The 18,764-nt window shown below is 37.0% G+C and overlaps 2 protein-coding genes across 2 annotated transcripts in view; both read left to right on the plus strand.

Annotated features, from left to right (window-relative positions):
* LOC129725616 (scavenger receptor class B member 1) overlaps positions 1–18,764 on the plus strand; it is a 253,463-nt gene that overhangs the window by 104,952 nt on the left and 129,747 nt on the right. The window lies entirely within an intron of this gene.
* LOC129725617 (scavenger receptor class B member 1) overlaps positions 1–18,764 on the plus strand; it is a 53,283-nt gene that overhangs the window by 21,102 nt on the left and 13,417 nt on the right. Inside the window, exons 2-5 of the mRNA XM_055681654.1 lie at positions 12,448–12,700; positions 13,014–13,187; positions 13,254–13,446; positions 13,503–13,878. Coding sequence (XP_055537629.1) covers positions 12,448–12,700; positions 13,014–13,187; positions 13,254–13,446; positions 13,503–13,878 — 996 coding nt within the window. The remainder of the gene's footprint in view (positions 1–12,447; positions 12,701–13,013; positions 13,188–13,253; positions 13,447–13,502; positions 13,879–18,764) is intronic.

Here is an 18,764-nt window from a genome sequence, read left to right on the forward strand (position 1 = left end):
CCAAGTTTTCGAAGCTGTATATTTAGGATCGTTACCCTCCAACAAAGAGGCATGTTTTCTTTGGCATACGGAAACATTACGCTACGTAAAATATCTACATAGTCGTTAGTACTAATAGTCTATGTTATAAAATGAATGGGTTCCTCCACACCAGCATCAGAGAACAGCACCACACCGTTTTGTGGTCACTTCCAAATTTCACTACATTCTTAATTACTTGTGCGTTGAAGGCAGGTCTTCTCACCAGCTGCTGACCGTTTGGACCAAAAAGATTAAATTTCGACTCATCCGACCAAAACACGATGTGCCATTTAGTTGCACCCTAGTCTAAGAACTTTTTGAAAAATTCAGTTCTTGCCAAAATGTGTCGCTTTTGAAGTAGAATAAAGTTTCCTGTGTACCGTGTCGATTTTGCTTCCATATGCCGAATAAAACATGCCACTTTGCTGGATCTCTATGCAGTATAACGATCCTTAACATACAGTATTGAAAACACGAAGGTGATGTTCAAACGAAAATATAAAATTATTAGATTGACCAGCGCAGACTCCTGATTTATATCCTTTAGAAATTCTATGGAAGATTGGGAAAATTAAACAAAACACTAACTCATGCAAAAAATTTTCGGAATCACCGACACAGAAATTTCTCCAGTTATTTCTCCGTTCCTTTTTTTTAAAAGAGTGTCTGAAGATCGTAATGACGTAACATAACATCATACAAAAATTTAAATCGCTACGCAAATATGAAAAATTATCCAACAATGCAAGTGTATTTATTATTTTCTCCATGACTGTATAAGCCAATCAGAGGAAAAAAATTGTTTTAATAAATATTTCATTGTTTTCAAATAAATAAGATGTTTTTTTTTGACTCATCACCCCCAAAAGCCAGAACACACATATCTTACAAAAAAATATATACCTTGTATGTTTTTCTGATGTAATTGCAGTCAAATAGCAAGGAAAATTTTGATCAGTGTATTTTGATTTATCAACTCGTTTTTTAAATTCTCTATTCAAAAATAATTAAATTTGAAAATTCCCGTATTCTTTTTAATGTTTTCATTTTAATAATTATTTTTATTTACGTATTTCAAACTATTCAAAAATGTTTATAATTTTTTTTATAGTTTTTGCAAATTTTCCTTTTTTTCTATGATTTTTTTTTTATTTTTAAATCAATTAGGGAGCGTCCATTAATTATGTTGCACAAAACTAGCTGTTTACGACTTTTCTCCTACTGTATAGATCTCAAAAATTTTCTTTATGGATAGCTTCGCTTTACCAAACAGCCCTTCTCATCAAGCGTTACGTATTTTATGGATATTTTCTTACGACATATTAGCTTCAGATTAGTTATATTTAAAATGTGGAAAAAAAATTCACTACTATTCAGCATCGAGTCTAAAATTATATATAACCGAATCTTATATAATCGAGTCAATACATATATAATTGCGACTTGTACTAGTTGTATCCGCTTGATTTAGTTGCACTAACCCTCATGCACATAAAGAAAAACATAAGCCCATAGATATGCTTTTCGGCTATCAATTATACATAAAAACTTAGTCAGCCGATTTTAGGGGGGACCCTACTCTAGAAGGTCGAAAAATCATTAATTTTCGTAATATTTTTTTCGAAAGTTTAGGGTAGGGTGAAGTGGTCAGGTATTTTGGCTATTGATTAAGATATATCTGAAGATATATTTTGCTGTCGTGGGTGCACGTGCTTAGTTCGTAAACAATTAGCATCTCTTCCTTACTACAATAAACAATAAGCATCTCTTCCTTACTTGCATCGTAAATTGCTCTGCCGTTTCTTTATTCCTGGATAGATTCGCACTGACCCAGTTGAATGAAGAAATTTGCTATAAGTTTCAAAAAAGTAAATTATTTAGTAACATAACCTTTTCGTCAGTGCGTGATATTCAGGGAAAACCATATGATCAGCGGTGCCAACCTATTTAAAAAAAAACTGTAAAAATAACTGGATAAATAAGTTTGAAGCTTCTACAGAAATTCGTATGATTTTCGGTTGAATAATGTTGCTTTTATGTGAAATAGGATATTGAACGTCTTCGGTAGTGTTTTTTTTAACACATTACTGCAGAAAACCTGCCGAAAAAGCTCGATACCCTATATGCATATACACTGAGATCTTTTTTTTACGAAGGGGATGCGTTCCAATTTATTATGGGCCCGCGTAAAAGGGGTGCACCCATACAAATGACAAACAAATGTCTGCACAACTCGACAACTAATCGAGCAAATGGAACTGAATTTGGCATGTGAAGGATTTTGGGAGCAAAAGTAGTTTGACACCCCTCTAGACTTCTAAAAGAAAGGGTTCCCATATCAATGAAACACAAATTTCTGGACAATTCGAGAACTAATCAAACAAGTGAAACCAAATTTGGCATGTTGAGGTTTCTAGAAGCAAAAAATATTTCTGTGGTAGTTTGACACTCCTCCCTCTTCTAGGAAGAAGGACTCCCATGCAAAAGGAAAACAAATGGCTGCGTAACTCGAGAACTAATCAAGTAAATAGAACCAGATTTGGAATGTGAAGGTTTTGGGAGCAACAAATATTTTTATGGTGGTTCAACATCTTTCCCTCTTTGGAAGGGAGAGACCCCATACAAATTAAACACAAATTCCTGCATAACTCAGAAGCTTATAAGGTAAATAGAATCAAATTTGGCATGTGGATGGTTTTGAAGGCAAAAAATGTTACTATGATGCTTGTACACCCCTCCTTCATGGAAGTGAGGGGATGAAGGGCTCCCATGCGATAGAAATAGATATTTCAATTTTTTCCTAAAACAGCTAAAAATGATCAGGATTATGAACAGTAGCGCAAAATCGGCTCCAGATGCCATTTTTAAGTTCAATATCGAAATTTTAAGATAATAACAGGCAATTTGAAATTCAAGATAATGACTTTCGATTTCTGGATACATATGGGTATTTCCAGAAACAAGGTGATGTACGGAAGCCAAAGGGCGAGGATGATCTCATTCCTTTAAAACCAATCATTTCAAATAATTAGCCATTTGAGTTTAAACGTATATGTGGAATGTTGAAAATTTTGCTCGAGTCAGCTAGAGAATTCTATAAATGTGGTGACCAATAGAACGCTGGATTAAACTGGAAAAATTTAAAACAAAACTGGAGGGTTGGCTTCACTGCATATGATAATCGAAATGTATGATCAATATTTTGCCATGAGATGACAAAGTGACGTAAGTGCCATTTTTTCGAAAATGGGTTTTTATGCCAATTAGTTCGTTATTCGAATACCCATCTTTTGGTATGTTCCTCTGTGTTGTTACTTATTCGTATACGCAAAGTTTTTCTGTATTACTTAATTAGCAATAACGTGAAATGGCTCTTTAGGTAACAAATCTGTTACTTAAAAAGCAATAAAGTTCATCTCCAGTCAAGTAACAACACCTTCTGTCAAATATTTAGTAGGTGTTACGGGAGTACGACTATCTAATAATGGACGTTTCAACCACATGCAAAATTTTCTCTGTCGTAAAATGCTCCCTTCCCATCTCCAGTCAAGAAACAACACCGTCGCATATGTTGTACATGCGCTGCGAGGGCGACTGCCCCCTGCCGCAGGTTAATGTACAGCACTACTTAGAGCTGTACATTAACTCACGGGAATTCATCCGGTGTGCGTGTATTAGTTTGTTGTACGCATCTTCTTCTAAACATATAAAAATGCAGTTCTGTCTGTCTGTCTGTCTGATTCATATAGGCTTGGAAACTACCGAACCGATCGGCGTGAAATTTTGTGTATAAGGGTTTTAGGGGCCGGGAAAGGTGACTAAAATAGTTCAAGACCCCTCGTTCTTCTGCAAGGGAGGGGTCCCATACAAATGAAACACAAATTTCTGCACATCTCGAAAACTAACCAAGCAAATGGAACCAAATTTGGCATGTGGATGTTTTTAGGAGTAGCAAATATGTCCATGTTGATTCGACACCCTTCCCTCTTCTGGAAGGGAGGGGTCCCATACAAATGAAACACAAATTTCTGCACATCTCGAGGACTAACCAAGTAAATAGAACCAAATTTGGTAGGTGGACGTTTTAAGGGGTAACAAATATATCCATACTGGTTTGACACCCTTCCCTCTTCTACAAGAAGGGGTCCCATATAAATGAAACACGAATTTCGCACAGCTCGAGAACCAATCAATTAAATACAACCAAATTTGGTATGTGAATGTTTTTAGGGGTAACAAGTATGTCCATAGTGGTTCGACTCCCCTCCCTCTTCTGTGAGGGAGGAGTTCATAACAAATAAAACACAAATTTCTGCTTATCTCGAGAACTAACCAACTAAATGGAACCAAATTTGGCAAGTGATTGTTTTAAGGGGTAACAAATATAATGGTTCAGCACCCCTCTTTCTTCTATAAGGGAGGGGTCCCATACAAATGAAACTCAAATTACGCACAGCTCGAGAACTAATCAAGCAAATATAACCAAATTTAGCAGGTAAATATTTTTAGGTGTAACAAACATGTACATAATGTTTCGACAAGATGGCGACTTCCCGTTTCTGAAAAATAGCGGCAAATGACCAAATTCCACCCGACATGGGTATTTCCGGAATTGTTATGATGCACTGAAGCCACAAATCGACCTCAGACAACATTGCGAATTGTAAGATGGCGACTTCCGGTGTCTTAAAAACAGCCGAAAATGACCAAATAACACCCAATATGAGTGTTTCTTCAACCACATTGACGCTCAGAGGCCAAAAATTGTCTCCTAATGCCATTTTGAAATCCAAGATGGCGACTTCCCGTTTCTGAAAAACAGCGGCAAATGACCAAATACCACCCAATATGGGTATTTCCGGGATTGTTATGATGCACTGAAACCACCAATCGACCTCAAACAACATTTTGAATTGTTAGATAGCGACTTCCGTTGTCTGGAAAACAGCATAAAATGATCAAATACCACCCAATATGAATGTTTCTTCAACCAGATTGACGCTCAGAGGCCAAAAATTGTCTCCTAATGCCATTTTGAAATCCAAGATGGCGAGTTCCGGTTTCTGAAAAATAGCGGCAAATGACCAAATACCACCCAATATGGGTATTTCCGGGATTGTTATGATGCACTGAAGCCACAAATCGACCTCAGACAGCATTTTGAATTGTAAGTTGGCGACTTCCGGTGTCTGGAAAACAGCCGAAAATGACCAAATACCACTCAATATGAGAGTTTACAAACCAGATTGACGCTCAGAGGCCAAAAATTGTCTCCAAATGCCATTTTGAAATCCAAGATGGCGACTTCCGGTGTCCGGAAAACAGCCTGAAGTGACCAAATACTACCCAATATGAGTATCTTTGGAACGAGAATGAAGCTGAAAATTGATCTCAGACACCATTATGAATTGTAAGATGGCAACTTCCGGTTTCTAAAAAACAGCCAAAAATGGCCGATTTCCATACAGTATGAGTATCTTCGGAACCAGAATGATACACAGGAGCTAGAATCGACCAGACACCATTTTGAACTCTAAGATGGTGACATCCGGTTTCTAGAAAATTGCCGAAAATGACCAAATAACACCCAATCTGGGTGTTTCTTAAACCAGAATGACGCTCAGGGGCCAGAAATTGTCTCCAAATACCATTTTTTAATCCAAGATGGCGACTTACGGTTCCTGAAAAATAGCCCAAAGTGGCCAAATACCACCCAATATAAGTATCACCTGATCCAGAATGATGCAAGAAGCTATAAATTGGTCTTAGACAACAGTTTGAATTGGAAAATGGCAACTTCTGGGAAACAGCCGAAAATAACCGAATACTACTACATATGGATATGTCCGTAATCGAAATGATGTAGAGAAGCCAAGCATTGACCCTGGACACCATTTTGAATTAGAAGATGACCACTTTCAGTTTCTGGAAAACAACGAAAACAACTGAAATGCACCCAATATATATTCGGAATAGAGGTCATGTACCAAAGCCAAAAGTTGAGGATGTTGCCATTCCGATAAAACCAATCATTTTTAAACGATATAATCCAATCGCAAGGAATCATTAAACTTGAAATGTTTGAAATTATTAAATTAAACACTAAAATATGCGGGACGAAGTTTGCCGGGTCAGCTAGTACGGAATAAAGAAATAATATGACAAGAGTTGCCAAGCAGAATTTTTCCCGTCATACAGTACGCAAACGTTGATGATTTCAATACGTCTTGGAATCACATCACGATTTGTAAAATGCGTCTGAGAAAAACAGAAACATTTACCTTTATGCAAGCTATCTAAAACACGCAATGAGTGTGCTTCATAGAAACTCATTTGGGGTTTGAAGATACAAAACTCGTGCCCATCCCGAACAATATTCGCAACTCTGGGCTCACGGTATTGCATTTTTCATTTCAAGTAAACACTGGGGAACGAAACAGTGGTGTTTCTAATTAGACGTTTGAGGTCGACGGGTGAGATTCTTATTATGTGTGAATAAGGGGACGGAAATAAACCTGACCGTTGCATTAATACAAATACAACGAGTGGAGTTTTGCTAACACATGCATTGCGGTTCTTGGCTGTATGTGCTCCTGCAGAAACACATACAAGCGTGTGGCCGTCATAATTTTTATTACTTTTTGGTTATTACTCTTTGTGTATAATGCGCGGTCTAATACACAATAAGTAATAAAAAGTTGCACCAAAGTAACAAAATGTTCCCCGTTTGTGTTGGGTGTATAAAGTATAACATATCCAAATCCAAATCGCTTAGAAAATCGGCTTGGGAACTGAGGCACAAGTGCAAGATTTCAATAGATTCAGCTCGACGAGATCATTGGGTCATTGCCTCCAATGTTGTTTTGCAAAAATCTGAAACTCGATACATTCATAGATACATACATATACACCCACACATGCACATATGTCATGACTGTTCGATGGAAAATTACAATGACTGATACATACATACCACTCATATAAATAGCCATGCACATATATACACACATATACACGCATATATACACACACACGCTTATAAGCACATACTTTCATCATTCATAAGCTGACCAACTCCTAAATGAAGAAAAAACCGGATAATTTTGTCGAAAAAATAACATTAAAAAAACCTCAAAAGTTACTTAACTATGTGTACAATGTAAATACATCAATTTTACGTTGAATACCATAGAGCAGAACAATAAAAGTATTGTTTTTGCCATTTTTACCATTGAAAAGGAGGGGGTTTGATATGTATCTTTACGGCAATTTATCGCATCCATTTAGAAGTCACTGACAATGTTGTTAAATTATTGTTGGTGGTAGATTCAGCAACGAGAAACGTTGTTAAAACATGGTAATGGCAAAAACCGTCTACAAGCTTACAATAAAAAGGCTATATATTTAATTGTTACAATAAAAATTCATTGTTACAACAAAAATCCATTCATTGTTCTTACAGCAACATATTTGTACTTTTTTCGGATCCGAACCGCAACTCTGACTCAGTTTAGAACGATGTTTATAGACGTCAAAAAAGTTGAAGTCTTTTTAGAGTTTGAGTAACATTCACCCTCTTTTACGGTCCCCTCCATATAACTCTTCTCTGAGTAACGCAATAAAACCGTATAAATAAGGTTACATCTGAGTTAAAAAATGCCGTGGCTAATGAAAATTGCTCGATTTTGTGAGAATAGACGTATTTTTGTAAAAGTGACCACACCTAACAGAAACGAGGAAGATTCTGTTACTCTATTGCAACTTTTTATTACTTTTTGTGTACTACGACCCGCATTATACACAAATTGTAATAAGCAAAAAGTAACAAAATTTATGACGGCTACACGCTTGTATGTGTTTCTGGCGGCGAACATACAACCAAGAACCGCAATACATGTGTATCGAGATTTCACTCCCTGCATTTGTATTGATGCAACGATCAGGGTTGTTTCTTTCCCCTTCTTCACACATAGAATCTCAACCGTCAACCTCAAATGTCTAATTAGAAACACTTTCGTTTCTACGTACGGCTGTTGATTAACCTACGGCAAGAATCTCGCCCGATCGCTAGCGTTGGCGTTCAGCATGTTTCAGACCGAACGTGTGCAACACATGCGACGGTGTGTGATTTTTCTTGACTGGAGATGGAAAGGGAGCATTTTTTCGACAAAAAAATCTTTGCATGTGGTTGAAACGACCATTATTAGATACTCTTACTCCCATGAAACGTGCAAAATATATGCCAGTATGTGTTGTTACTTAACTAGGGAAGAACTTTATTGCCTTTTTAGTAAGAGATTTGTTACCCAAGAGCCAATTTTGCGCTGTTACTTTTGAAGAAATGAGGAAAAGTTTTGCGTGTATAGAAAGTGCTAAACTCCTGAACTCGTGCATGTGATAAGAGCAGAGTGAATATTTACCATTTACTTCTTATCATGGGTGCAACTACGAGGGGGGGGCTAGGGGGGGCTTCAGCCCCCCCTTCAAAGTCTTTAGCCCCCCTAGAATTTTCCAGAGAATGATTGTATTCAATATAAATACATTCCATACTACTTATCAGAGCATCAAAATCAACACAAATTGAGATGTCATCATTCATTGGCAAAGAACTAGTTCTGCCCCCAGGATCGATTCTCAAACCTAGCTCTCTTACTCATCTTACCAGTCAGACTAGAGCTGTAGTAACTCGTGCTGTATCAAGAAGTTGTCGCCATTTTACTCGGTTTTGGGCTGTGTTTCACCAGTTCCTCAGACGTCTCATCACTCGCAAGTCTCTTTCGATCTGGTCGAGCCATCATGCACGCTGCGCCCCTTACTTTCTGATGCCGGTAGGGTTTGCTGAAGAGAATTGATTTCACAGGGTTGTCGTCCGGCATCCTTACGACGTGACCTGTCCACCGCAACCTATTGTCTTTCGCCAGGTGCGCAATGGGGTTCTCTCCAAACAGCGCTTGTAGCTAATGGTTCATGCGCTGTCGCGCCGTTATCCGTCGTCCATTTGTACTCTACCGTAGATAGTCCACAGCACCTCCCGTTCGAAAACACCAAGAGGACTTCCGTAGAGGACTACCGTTTATATTAGGGTTTTGTAGTTTTTTGTATCGAAGTGGTCATGTCCGATCAGCACTGTGATTGGTGCGTACGTAGGTGCGTATCTGAGCAGAACGGGCCGTCGATGAGAACGTGGTCAATTGTTTTGCTGTTCGTTGGTCGAGGAAAGAAGGGACTTTGGACTGCCAGCCCGCGGGAAGCTGCGAAGTTGTTGCATAGCTGGCCGTTGTCGTTCGTCACGGTGTGCAGACTGTGCGGGCCGATCACCGGCTTATATAAGTCATTTCTTCCGTTCATGTCGCTGTTTGACAAGCTGCTCTCCATTTACCAAACCTGGCTCTCCTCAATATCAAATCAGTGTCGCTGAAAGAGGTTGGCGTTGACGCTGTGTTCAAGATATTCAGTACATCTTCGGAGATTCTATCTTGAAGTGATGTTTTCTGCTGCTACGACACTATTTTAAGCGTTATTAAATAAGCATATTAAAACTCCTTTTTCTGTTTTTTAAAATTACATGCATGAAAACTAGCCCCCCCCCCCCCCTACAAATTTTCCTTAGTTGCGCCCATGCTTCTTATCTAGCATGAGAGCTGCATGTAGCATTTTTTTGTACTACACTTTTTCTTCTGTTTTATGCTGTCTCTGTTGCTCGCAGAAAAAACCAACACACTTGCTGCTTACACCACAGCAGAGCGAGATAAGAGTAGTGAATCACTCTAGAGAGAATACACAGAAGTACGCCGCAGTGCTGAGAAGTTTATTTATTTTTTTCAACTTCGACTTTCTCCTCATTTGATATTTACTTAATTGGTAAGCTCTGTTGTGTAGTTTTTGAGTGTAGGGTTCTATCATGTGAGAAAGATCACACCAATTTATTATCTTTCTGGAGAAATATTTCAGATTCTACAGTGGTGTTTTTTTGCGAGCTCCTCAGATACACATGATTTGCTGCTCTCTTCAAGCTTTGCCTACCAATAGTTGTTTCATCGCACAAACCAAAACGAGCTTCACAAAGTTCCGCAAAGAGCAACTTCGTGCAGAGGAACAATTTACCTTCTCTTTGTGTAGGTTTCTATCACCTGATGTGCACTCAACGCAAGAGAGAAGTCAAAGCAACAAAGAGAAGAGCACAACCCTTGAAAGCAGAGCAGCGAGTCAGAATTTCACTTTTCTCTTTTTTCCTCTGAGGAGAAACCATCCCTGGCCAGAACCAACAAACAAGCTTTTGACCGCTATATGAACCCTTTCGATTTTTCAATGGATCATTTCCGCGTTAAATATATGTAAAAATTATTGAATGTCATTCACTATTATTTGAATTAAAGCAACATGAAGTTGAACAACTTCAAAAAGCTCCGCACGACAGTACACGCCGTGTCAGAATCGACATATTATGCTACTTCAATACATCTCGGGTTCCTCTCCACCCTAAAATGCACAAATACCACTACTAATGTGTAATTCGATATAAAAATGTTTATCGGAATAATCTTGTAACAGGATGGAATATTTTACTGGAATGACACACACACACAACACCTCGCACAAAGTTATACACTACCTACATAGGGATACTATCCGTCCTGATTTAGCAGGACATGTCCTGATTTTGAGACCCGTTTGGAGCGTCCTGATTTATATTTCCTATTTTAGCATTTGTCCTGATTTTTCTGAATGATGTCGGATGTTCAGAACTGTTGAAGATTGTTCAGTACATACTTATACTTTGATTCCGGAACGAAACGGGCTCATTTTGAACGATTTTTTTTCTTTGGTTGTTTTTTGACGAGGGAAATTGTCTAGCCAATGCAACCCTCAACTATCTGACTTTAAGGTCCTAAAGCTATCCAGCTTTTTACGCACCATGATGGCGGTCGCTATAATGCGTGTTCGTGATATGCAAACCACTCTGCTTAAGACAGTTTTGGGATTAATTAAGGTTAATTAAAAATTTAAGGACCTAATTTTAAACAGTTTACGAATGATGCATTTTTAGGTATCTAATAACGCCTAATGAATCAATGTTGCAAAATTGGATCGTCCGAGAAATACTTTGGATAAAAAAATAAGTGTTTTGGCGTATTTTGAAGTGCAATCTCAAATTACGTGTTTAATTTATTGATACCTAAAAAAAGAAAACACCTCATATCAATTTTGAACCTGAAAAGGTTGTCCTGATTTTTAACCCCGACCAAATGGTAACCCTATACGTACATCACACACCCCACATACACTACAAACACAAATGTGGCCGATTTTGAATAAACCTAAAATTGAACCCTTACATAAGAAAACGTTCCATGAGATGAGAGAGAAATCTCGCACCCATACAAATAAGTGTTACAACAAAATCCAATAGTTTTGGAACGGGAACCACCGTAATGGATTAAGTGATTTGGCATCACTACAGCAATAACAATCCACCACATTACTTGAGATTTTGACAGTGCTCCAACACTAAAAGTGCTAGTCTACAGTCTCTCTACATTCGGCTCAGTCACATTTCGAAGATATTCAAATGTTAACATAGAAATCAAATATTTAGTTATCTCAGACTCTGAACGCCGAATGCGAATATTTTTATTGGATTTCTTAGTAGCTGTCTGATCAAAGAGGAGAACCGCTGCTATATTTTTCTTAACACCTATATTTATCTCATCACCGTAAAATTTTACTTTTTTCCGACCACTCGACTAAGTCGAGAGGTAAAATTACAATTACTCTTACTTAGAAAAAAAACTAAATTTGACGGTAAATTGGACAAAAATGAGTAATGAATATAGATGTTAAGATAAATATAGGAGAGGTTCCCCTATACGCTTTGGCTCATATGCAACCGAAAGGGAACATTCTCAAATGACGTAGCATTTTGGGGTGGAAAGGGGGGTTTACAGTTTTGTGACGAAATGCTACGATGGGGGGAGGTAGGATGTCAAAAAAAAACAAAAAAAGCTACGTTATTTATGCATGCTCCCAAAGCAACGGAAACTACTCCCATAAGGTGCATTCTTTTATAAATATATCTAACGGTCGTATTGCGCTGGTGGTATGTGCATTTTGCAGTATATTGATAAAATTATGTGATACATAATTATTCACGCTCCGTTACTCAATACACTTTTCACTGAATGTGTAAGCCAAATTCAAGATTTCAGTTGTTTCCTTCGAATCATGTATCACGTTGAAAATCAGACTTTCTAAATAGAGATGGTTATCACAATCGCTTTTAATCCACTGAACTGTAAGCAACCAGTACTGAGCCAAATTAACGCTGCAACAATATGATAAACATTACTTTCATTTTACCATACTTTAGTATTGTCTATCGTGTCTGTTGCATATTGACTGATTTATATCTTCTCTATTTATTTGCAGGGTTTGTGATAGCATTCGCTTTAAGCTTGCTCGTACTCGGAGTTCTAGTCACATTTGGATTTACAACACTAATTAAAGCAATAATTAATCACCAAGTAGCACTAAGAAAAGGAGGACAGTCGTTTGGATGGTGGTCAAAACCTCCAGTGGAACCAATCATTCGAGTATTCGTCTATAACGTCACCAACGCTGACGAATTCCTAAACAATGGAACAAAACCTGTTCTGGACGAGTTGGGTCCTTATGTTTATGTGTGAGTTTTTTTGCGTATAATTTTAGAATTCATTGACGTCAACAATGTAGTTAACCAACGCAGCAAGTTCTTACATGTCGGAATGAGTTTCTCCCTCTCACACACACACACTCTCTCTCTCCAACTCTATACATATATATATATATATATATATATATATATATATATATATATATATATATATATATATATATATATATATATATATATATATATATATATATATATATATATATATATATATATATATATATATATATATATATATATATATATATATATATACCTATATTTATCAATTTGTTTTCAACAGAGAAACATGGGAAAAAGTCAACATTGTGGAAAATCCAAACGGAACCATAAGTTACAATCAAAAGAGGGTATACATTTTTGACGAAGAGCAATCAGGTGGCCTTGAAGATGATGTGGTGATCGTTCCAAATATACCTATGCTTAGTGCTACATCACAAAGTAAACATGCGGCGAGGTACTATTAGTAAACGTTAGTGATGTTGAAAATTTGCACTCAAAAATATGTTTTTTTTGCTTGCAGATTTCTTCGACTTGCAATGGCCAGTATCATGGATATTTTAAAAATCAAACCATTTGTTGAAGTTTCTGTTGGGCAGCTTCTATGGGGATACGAAGATCCGTTATTGAAGCTGGCAAAGGATGTTGTACCTAAAGAACAAAAATTACCTTACGAAGAGTTTGGCCTCATGTATGGAAAGAATAGTACATCAAAGGTATTACATTCTCTAACACCTCTTTTGAAGTTTTTCATTAAAAATTGCTTCTATAGGACACGGTAACTATTTGGTCAGGAGTGGACGATATTACTAAGTATGGTATAATTGATAAGTACAATGGAAAATCTCACCAAACTCACTGGGTTACCGAAGAATGCAATCGTCTAAATGGCACTGATGGCTCTATCTTTCCGCCACACATTACCAAAAACAGCACTCTTTTCGTTTATGAAAAAGACCTCTGTCGATTACTACCGCTGTCCTTCGAAAAAGAGGTTATCGTTAAAAATGGAGTTCAAGGATATCGATTTACCCCATCGCCGAAGGTATTTGCTTCCATTGATATTAACAAAGATAACATGTGTTTCTGCCCGGCGGGACCACCATGTGCGCCAAACGGATTATTCAATGTTTCGTTATGTCAATATGGTAAGTACTGTTATTATATGTGATGCGAAACACATTCAAACTACTCGAGTATCATTGGCAATTAGCCATAATGCAAAACCATTTCAAATTTAGGCGTAAGAGCTATTTCAAAATACCTCGATTAGTACTCGTTCATTTTAACCATGTATCAACTTGTGACTATCGAAAATAAGCTTTCTAGGTTAAATGATGAAATAGTAAATTCGTTTAACCAATGTTTGATTTCTAGTAGACAACCGAAACAGATCACTTTTTTCTACTTCCCATATTTCCGGAGTGCAGTGAAGAGCAAAAATATAAAACGGTTGTAATAAATGTAAAAAACAAACGCGTGAAGAAATGTTTTTGTAGTATACATATTTGCATAAGAAATCACATACAGAAATCAAAATCAAGGCCCTTTTACAGAAGATGGCGCACAGAGGGACGAAATCAAAAATAGTAGGACATTGGTTTCTGTGACGAAGCGCATGGTTTTAGCGTTTCGATGTCCTCTAGAAAGTTTCTCAGCTTTATGAGTACTTTATTTTGACGATAAATTTTTTTCATTAAGGGGGTTGTACACCAAAACAAAAAAAAATAACTTTTTTATTTCTTGATGAACTTGGTAACTTGCTTCCGACACATTGTAGAACTAGCTATTACGAGCAAGTTTGTAGAGCATTGGAAAATTCTATCTCTGAATCTGACAAATTTATAAGGTATTAAAGTAAAACACCCCCTAAAATGTGTTTTTGCGTGATAACACTCTTATCTTAGTTTTGCCATTGTTTAAGTGTTCTACAAACTTCAAACTAAGATTAATTGTCACATTTTTTTAGAAGAAAGTGTATCGTTATCTCTTAATTTGGAGGAGTTATGTCTGTTTTTGTCCCTTTATTGCACAATTTTTGAGAGAACATATCTTGTGGAAAGGCAGATGTTGGCAGCTATATTCAGTTTCATTTTATTTGGATGCTTATTCCCTCCAATTGTGTATATATATATTGTACTGGAATCGAAGGGAATTGATAGTAATTTTTCAGAAATTAAGTTGCACCTTTTTTGGATTTTGATTATTTTCCACTCAACTTTTTTTAAATCGGACAACCAGTGCCCTTAAATGAGTAAGCCTTGGACGTTTGGTGATTCAACAGGTGCTCGGAAATTTTGGCGAAGTGTTGGAATATGTAACTTTAAAAAATCTGTTGTTGTCCGATTTAAAACAAAAAATTGATTAAAAATTAATCAAAATCCAAAAAAGTTGCAAAAAAAATGAAAAAAAATTATCGTCAAAATAAAGTACTCATAAAGCTGAGAAACTTTCTAGAAGACATCAAAACGCTAAAACCATGCGTTTCGTCACAAACACCAATGTCCTACTATTTTTGGTTTCGTCCCACTGTACGGCGGTGCAACTAAAATTCAAACTATTGTGAGGGGCCAGACTCAAGTTGAACCCAAACCTGGAGCAGCCATGTCCAAACCACGATCTGCATTGAGTAATATATTTTAAACACGACACGGCGTATTTTGCAACTACAATTCAGTGTTAGTGTTAGACAGAAAGCACGAAGGGCGACGATGGAAAACCCAGAGCCAGTGTCAGTGTTATATTTTCGGTCCCGGTGTTTCAAACTTCGGCAAACTTATTGATATTCTGGCCAATTATTTATTTTTATTGAAACGTTTTTTGACACGGCACTACACATATATTAATTAACGGAGCCAACTGGATCTTTTTTTCTCGTGTATCCTTTAAGCAAAATGCAAATTTTTTATCCTCGCTGCTGACTACGAGCTCAAACTAAGTCTAGAACTAAAACTAGCATGTTTTTTTATCGACGGTGAAAAAAGGGCTTTAACCGGACATTAGACGAAGCAAATTTCCCACGGAACTTATTTGCACAATATTTTTCCTCGGGTAAATATTTTTTGCTGTGCTATAACACTATTGCGAACATTTGCTCATAGTTCTGTTTTCTTATGTCGAATTCGTTTTTACGGCAGGACTATCCCGTTCCGGACTACGCTTTGCAGCTGAAAAAAAAAACACTTTCCGAGCAGTTGCAATGGTGTGCGTAATACTATAGGTATCTGTCACTTTTGTTTTGGTCATTATCACCATTGTCTTTTATCGCGTTTGTGCTATTGTACAAAAAATTTGCCAATTTACTGAAAAATGACAAAATAACAAATAAAATAAATAAAATTTAACCGGATGTTTGACACGCAAAGAACAACAATCAAAGCAAACCGATTTTGACACATTTTTTTTTGATTTTGAAACATACGTGTGAATGTGTTGGTGTCTTCAAAACTGCACTCTGTTTCTTGGGCGGACTGTCCGGGACAGAAAAAGGGTAGTCCGGGATAGTCCGGAAAATGTAAAAAGGACAAAGTGTAGGCCGCGGGGTAGCTACACCGCAACAACGAAAAAGACATTAAACTGTAGCAAAGCTTCTTTGCTTATTTTGAAATAAATAAATTTGTTGTGCTATTACACGATGTAAATTATGAAATATGAACGACTCAAGATTCATATTGATTTTCTTGCAAACGTTTCGTAAAACTTCTGTTTCGTTTACCATCAGTTTTGGTGCGCTCAAAGAACCGTGGTTCATTTACGGGAGCCGTTCACTCTCTTCTATAAACCGGCGGTTCGTGAGCTTTTAGCGCACGCCAGGCAATCATATATTCATCGGGAACGGCGGGAATCAGAAGCGTCATCAGAAACGTTGAAGCTAAACGATTCCGCTGAAACTTCGCCGTACCAAAAATTGAAATTTACAACTAATACAAATGAAAGCACATAACAGTTTCTAGCACATAAAGTGAAAAACATCGTTAATAAAATTGACTTTTTTCTCTGTCTTGGTTTCTATATATAATTGTTTGGTGTATTTTGATGCAAAACCAAATTTCCCCGAGTTAGAACATATTTCAACCTAAGGGGCAACAATGGCGCCATTTTGAATTTTTGAGAAATCGAAAAATTTTGATATTTTTTCGACGCCATTTTGTTTTAAGACCAAATATCGAAATTCTAAGTGTTTGTCCTCATATAAGCATCTTCTTACCTATCTTTAAAAAAAACAGATCCTAAATCAGACAAAAACTGAGTTCAAGACGGTGATTCTACGAAAACGGTTTTGGGCTGGTTTTAGTATGTTTCACAAAGCAAAAAAATCCGGAGTGATTCGCGATTTCGGCGCAACTAACAAAATGTAAACAAATGGTTTTATTACACAATTGGTTTCGAAAAGACTTACGAAATTCATGGCAAGAATCCTTTCTTTTGTATAAATCGATAAAATTATTTAAATCAAGCTTTTAGTGAAGGGCGATAAAGCAGTTTACCCAAAACAAAAGATACTTTGGAACTAGGCCCTTTACATTGTTTTGAAGCAACGGGCTTATTTGCGAAATATTTCGTAAACAGGCGACAGTAAAGGGCGGATCAACTTTTGTTTTCAAAATAAAGGCGCATTTAAAGGGGCGCAACTGAAGAAAAAATAAAAACAAGGCGAAAGAAAGATGGGCGTATCTCGTTGTCAGAATGCTTGAAGGCGAAATAGAGGTGGGCGAATCTCGTTGGCAGAATACTTTAAGGCTCATTAGAAAAAGGTTAGGAGAAAAGCGCAGATTTAAGCCATAAATGCACAAATTTAATGTAGTATTGTTAGGAAACTATAAGCCAGGTTTATTTTACGTCGATTTTTGGTATTGATGTTAATGTTAGTCGGGGGAGCTGCGTAGCCGCAAGGTTAGGAGTCCGAGGAGAAGGACGCACGACGGAACTTCTCCAGGGAATTATAATTGGTGATATTTTGCAAGAGGAACGAGTATCGGTATAGTAGAACAGTAAGCGTGTAAGGAAGAGTAGCACATTGCACACAAGCACTGATGAACAATAATAATAAGCATGCCACTTCTCAATAGAGGTATTGCTATTTACAGAAGTGCGGGTTACAGCAGACACCCGGGCATATCTCACAATAGATCTACGATTCTGGTCGCAGTGAGGAAGCCCATACAGGAAAAAAAAATAATGTTAGTCACTTCCTTTGAAATTACGATTTGAAAATGTACTTGCAAATTTTCAAACTGATATTCCCCAATGTTAATCTTTTGCCAGATGCGCCCTTATCGCAAATCACTCCGGAAATATCGAGTATGTCTGAGCATTATTGCTAATGCCATGATATCTTAAAGTTCTTTTTTTTTCAAAGATGGGTAAGAAGATTCTAATATGTGGACAAATTCTTAGAATTTTGATATTTGGTCTTAAAACAAAATGGTGTCGAAAAAACGTAGAAAATTTCCTACTCCTCGGAAATTCAAAATGGCGCCATTGTTGCCCCTTAACCCATTATAAGGCCATGAAATCTACTCAAGGAATCGACATAAACTTCAATAAAACGTATTCCTTATAGAAAGAACAACACAAATGCACCTTTGTTAAAAATTTCACTATTGAATCAATTGAAAAAATTGGTGGCAATATAGTTTCCACTGCCCGTTAACCCCAAAAACATTGGTGGCAATATAGTTGCCACTGCCCGTTAACGGCACAAACGTTGGTGGCAATATATTTAGTTGCCACTGCCCGTTAACCCCAAAAACGATGGAAGCAATTTTTTGCAGCTGCATTGTAAGCTTGGTTTTTTTAAATTATAAGAAATGGAAAATCATAGTCATTAGAATGTAACAGTAGGACTATTTATTTTGCATGGAAAAGAACGAAGTAAAGGATTTTTGGAGTGGTATCCAGAAAAAATTAGGAAGAAATTTGAATTCTGTCGTCCAATACACCATGTATTTTAACGAAAAAACTGCATAGTCTAGCACAGCAGGTCCCGAATAAAAAGTTCCTGGTGATTACCAATTTGTTGGATTTTCACCAA

Source organism: Wyeomyia smithii, chromosome 2 (assembly GCF_029784165.1).
Source record: "Wyeomyia smithii strain HCP4-BCI-WySm-NY-G18 chromosome 2, ASM2978416v1, whole genome shotgun sequence".
In the NCBI taxonomy this organism is placed as follows: Eukaryota; Metazoa; Arthropoda; class Insecta; order Diptera; family Culicidae; genus Wyeomyia; species Wyeomyia smithii.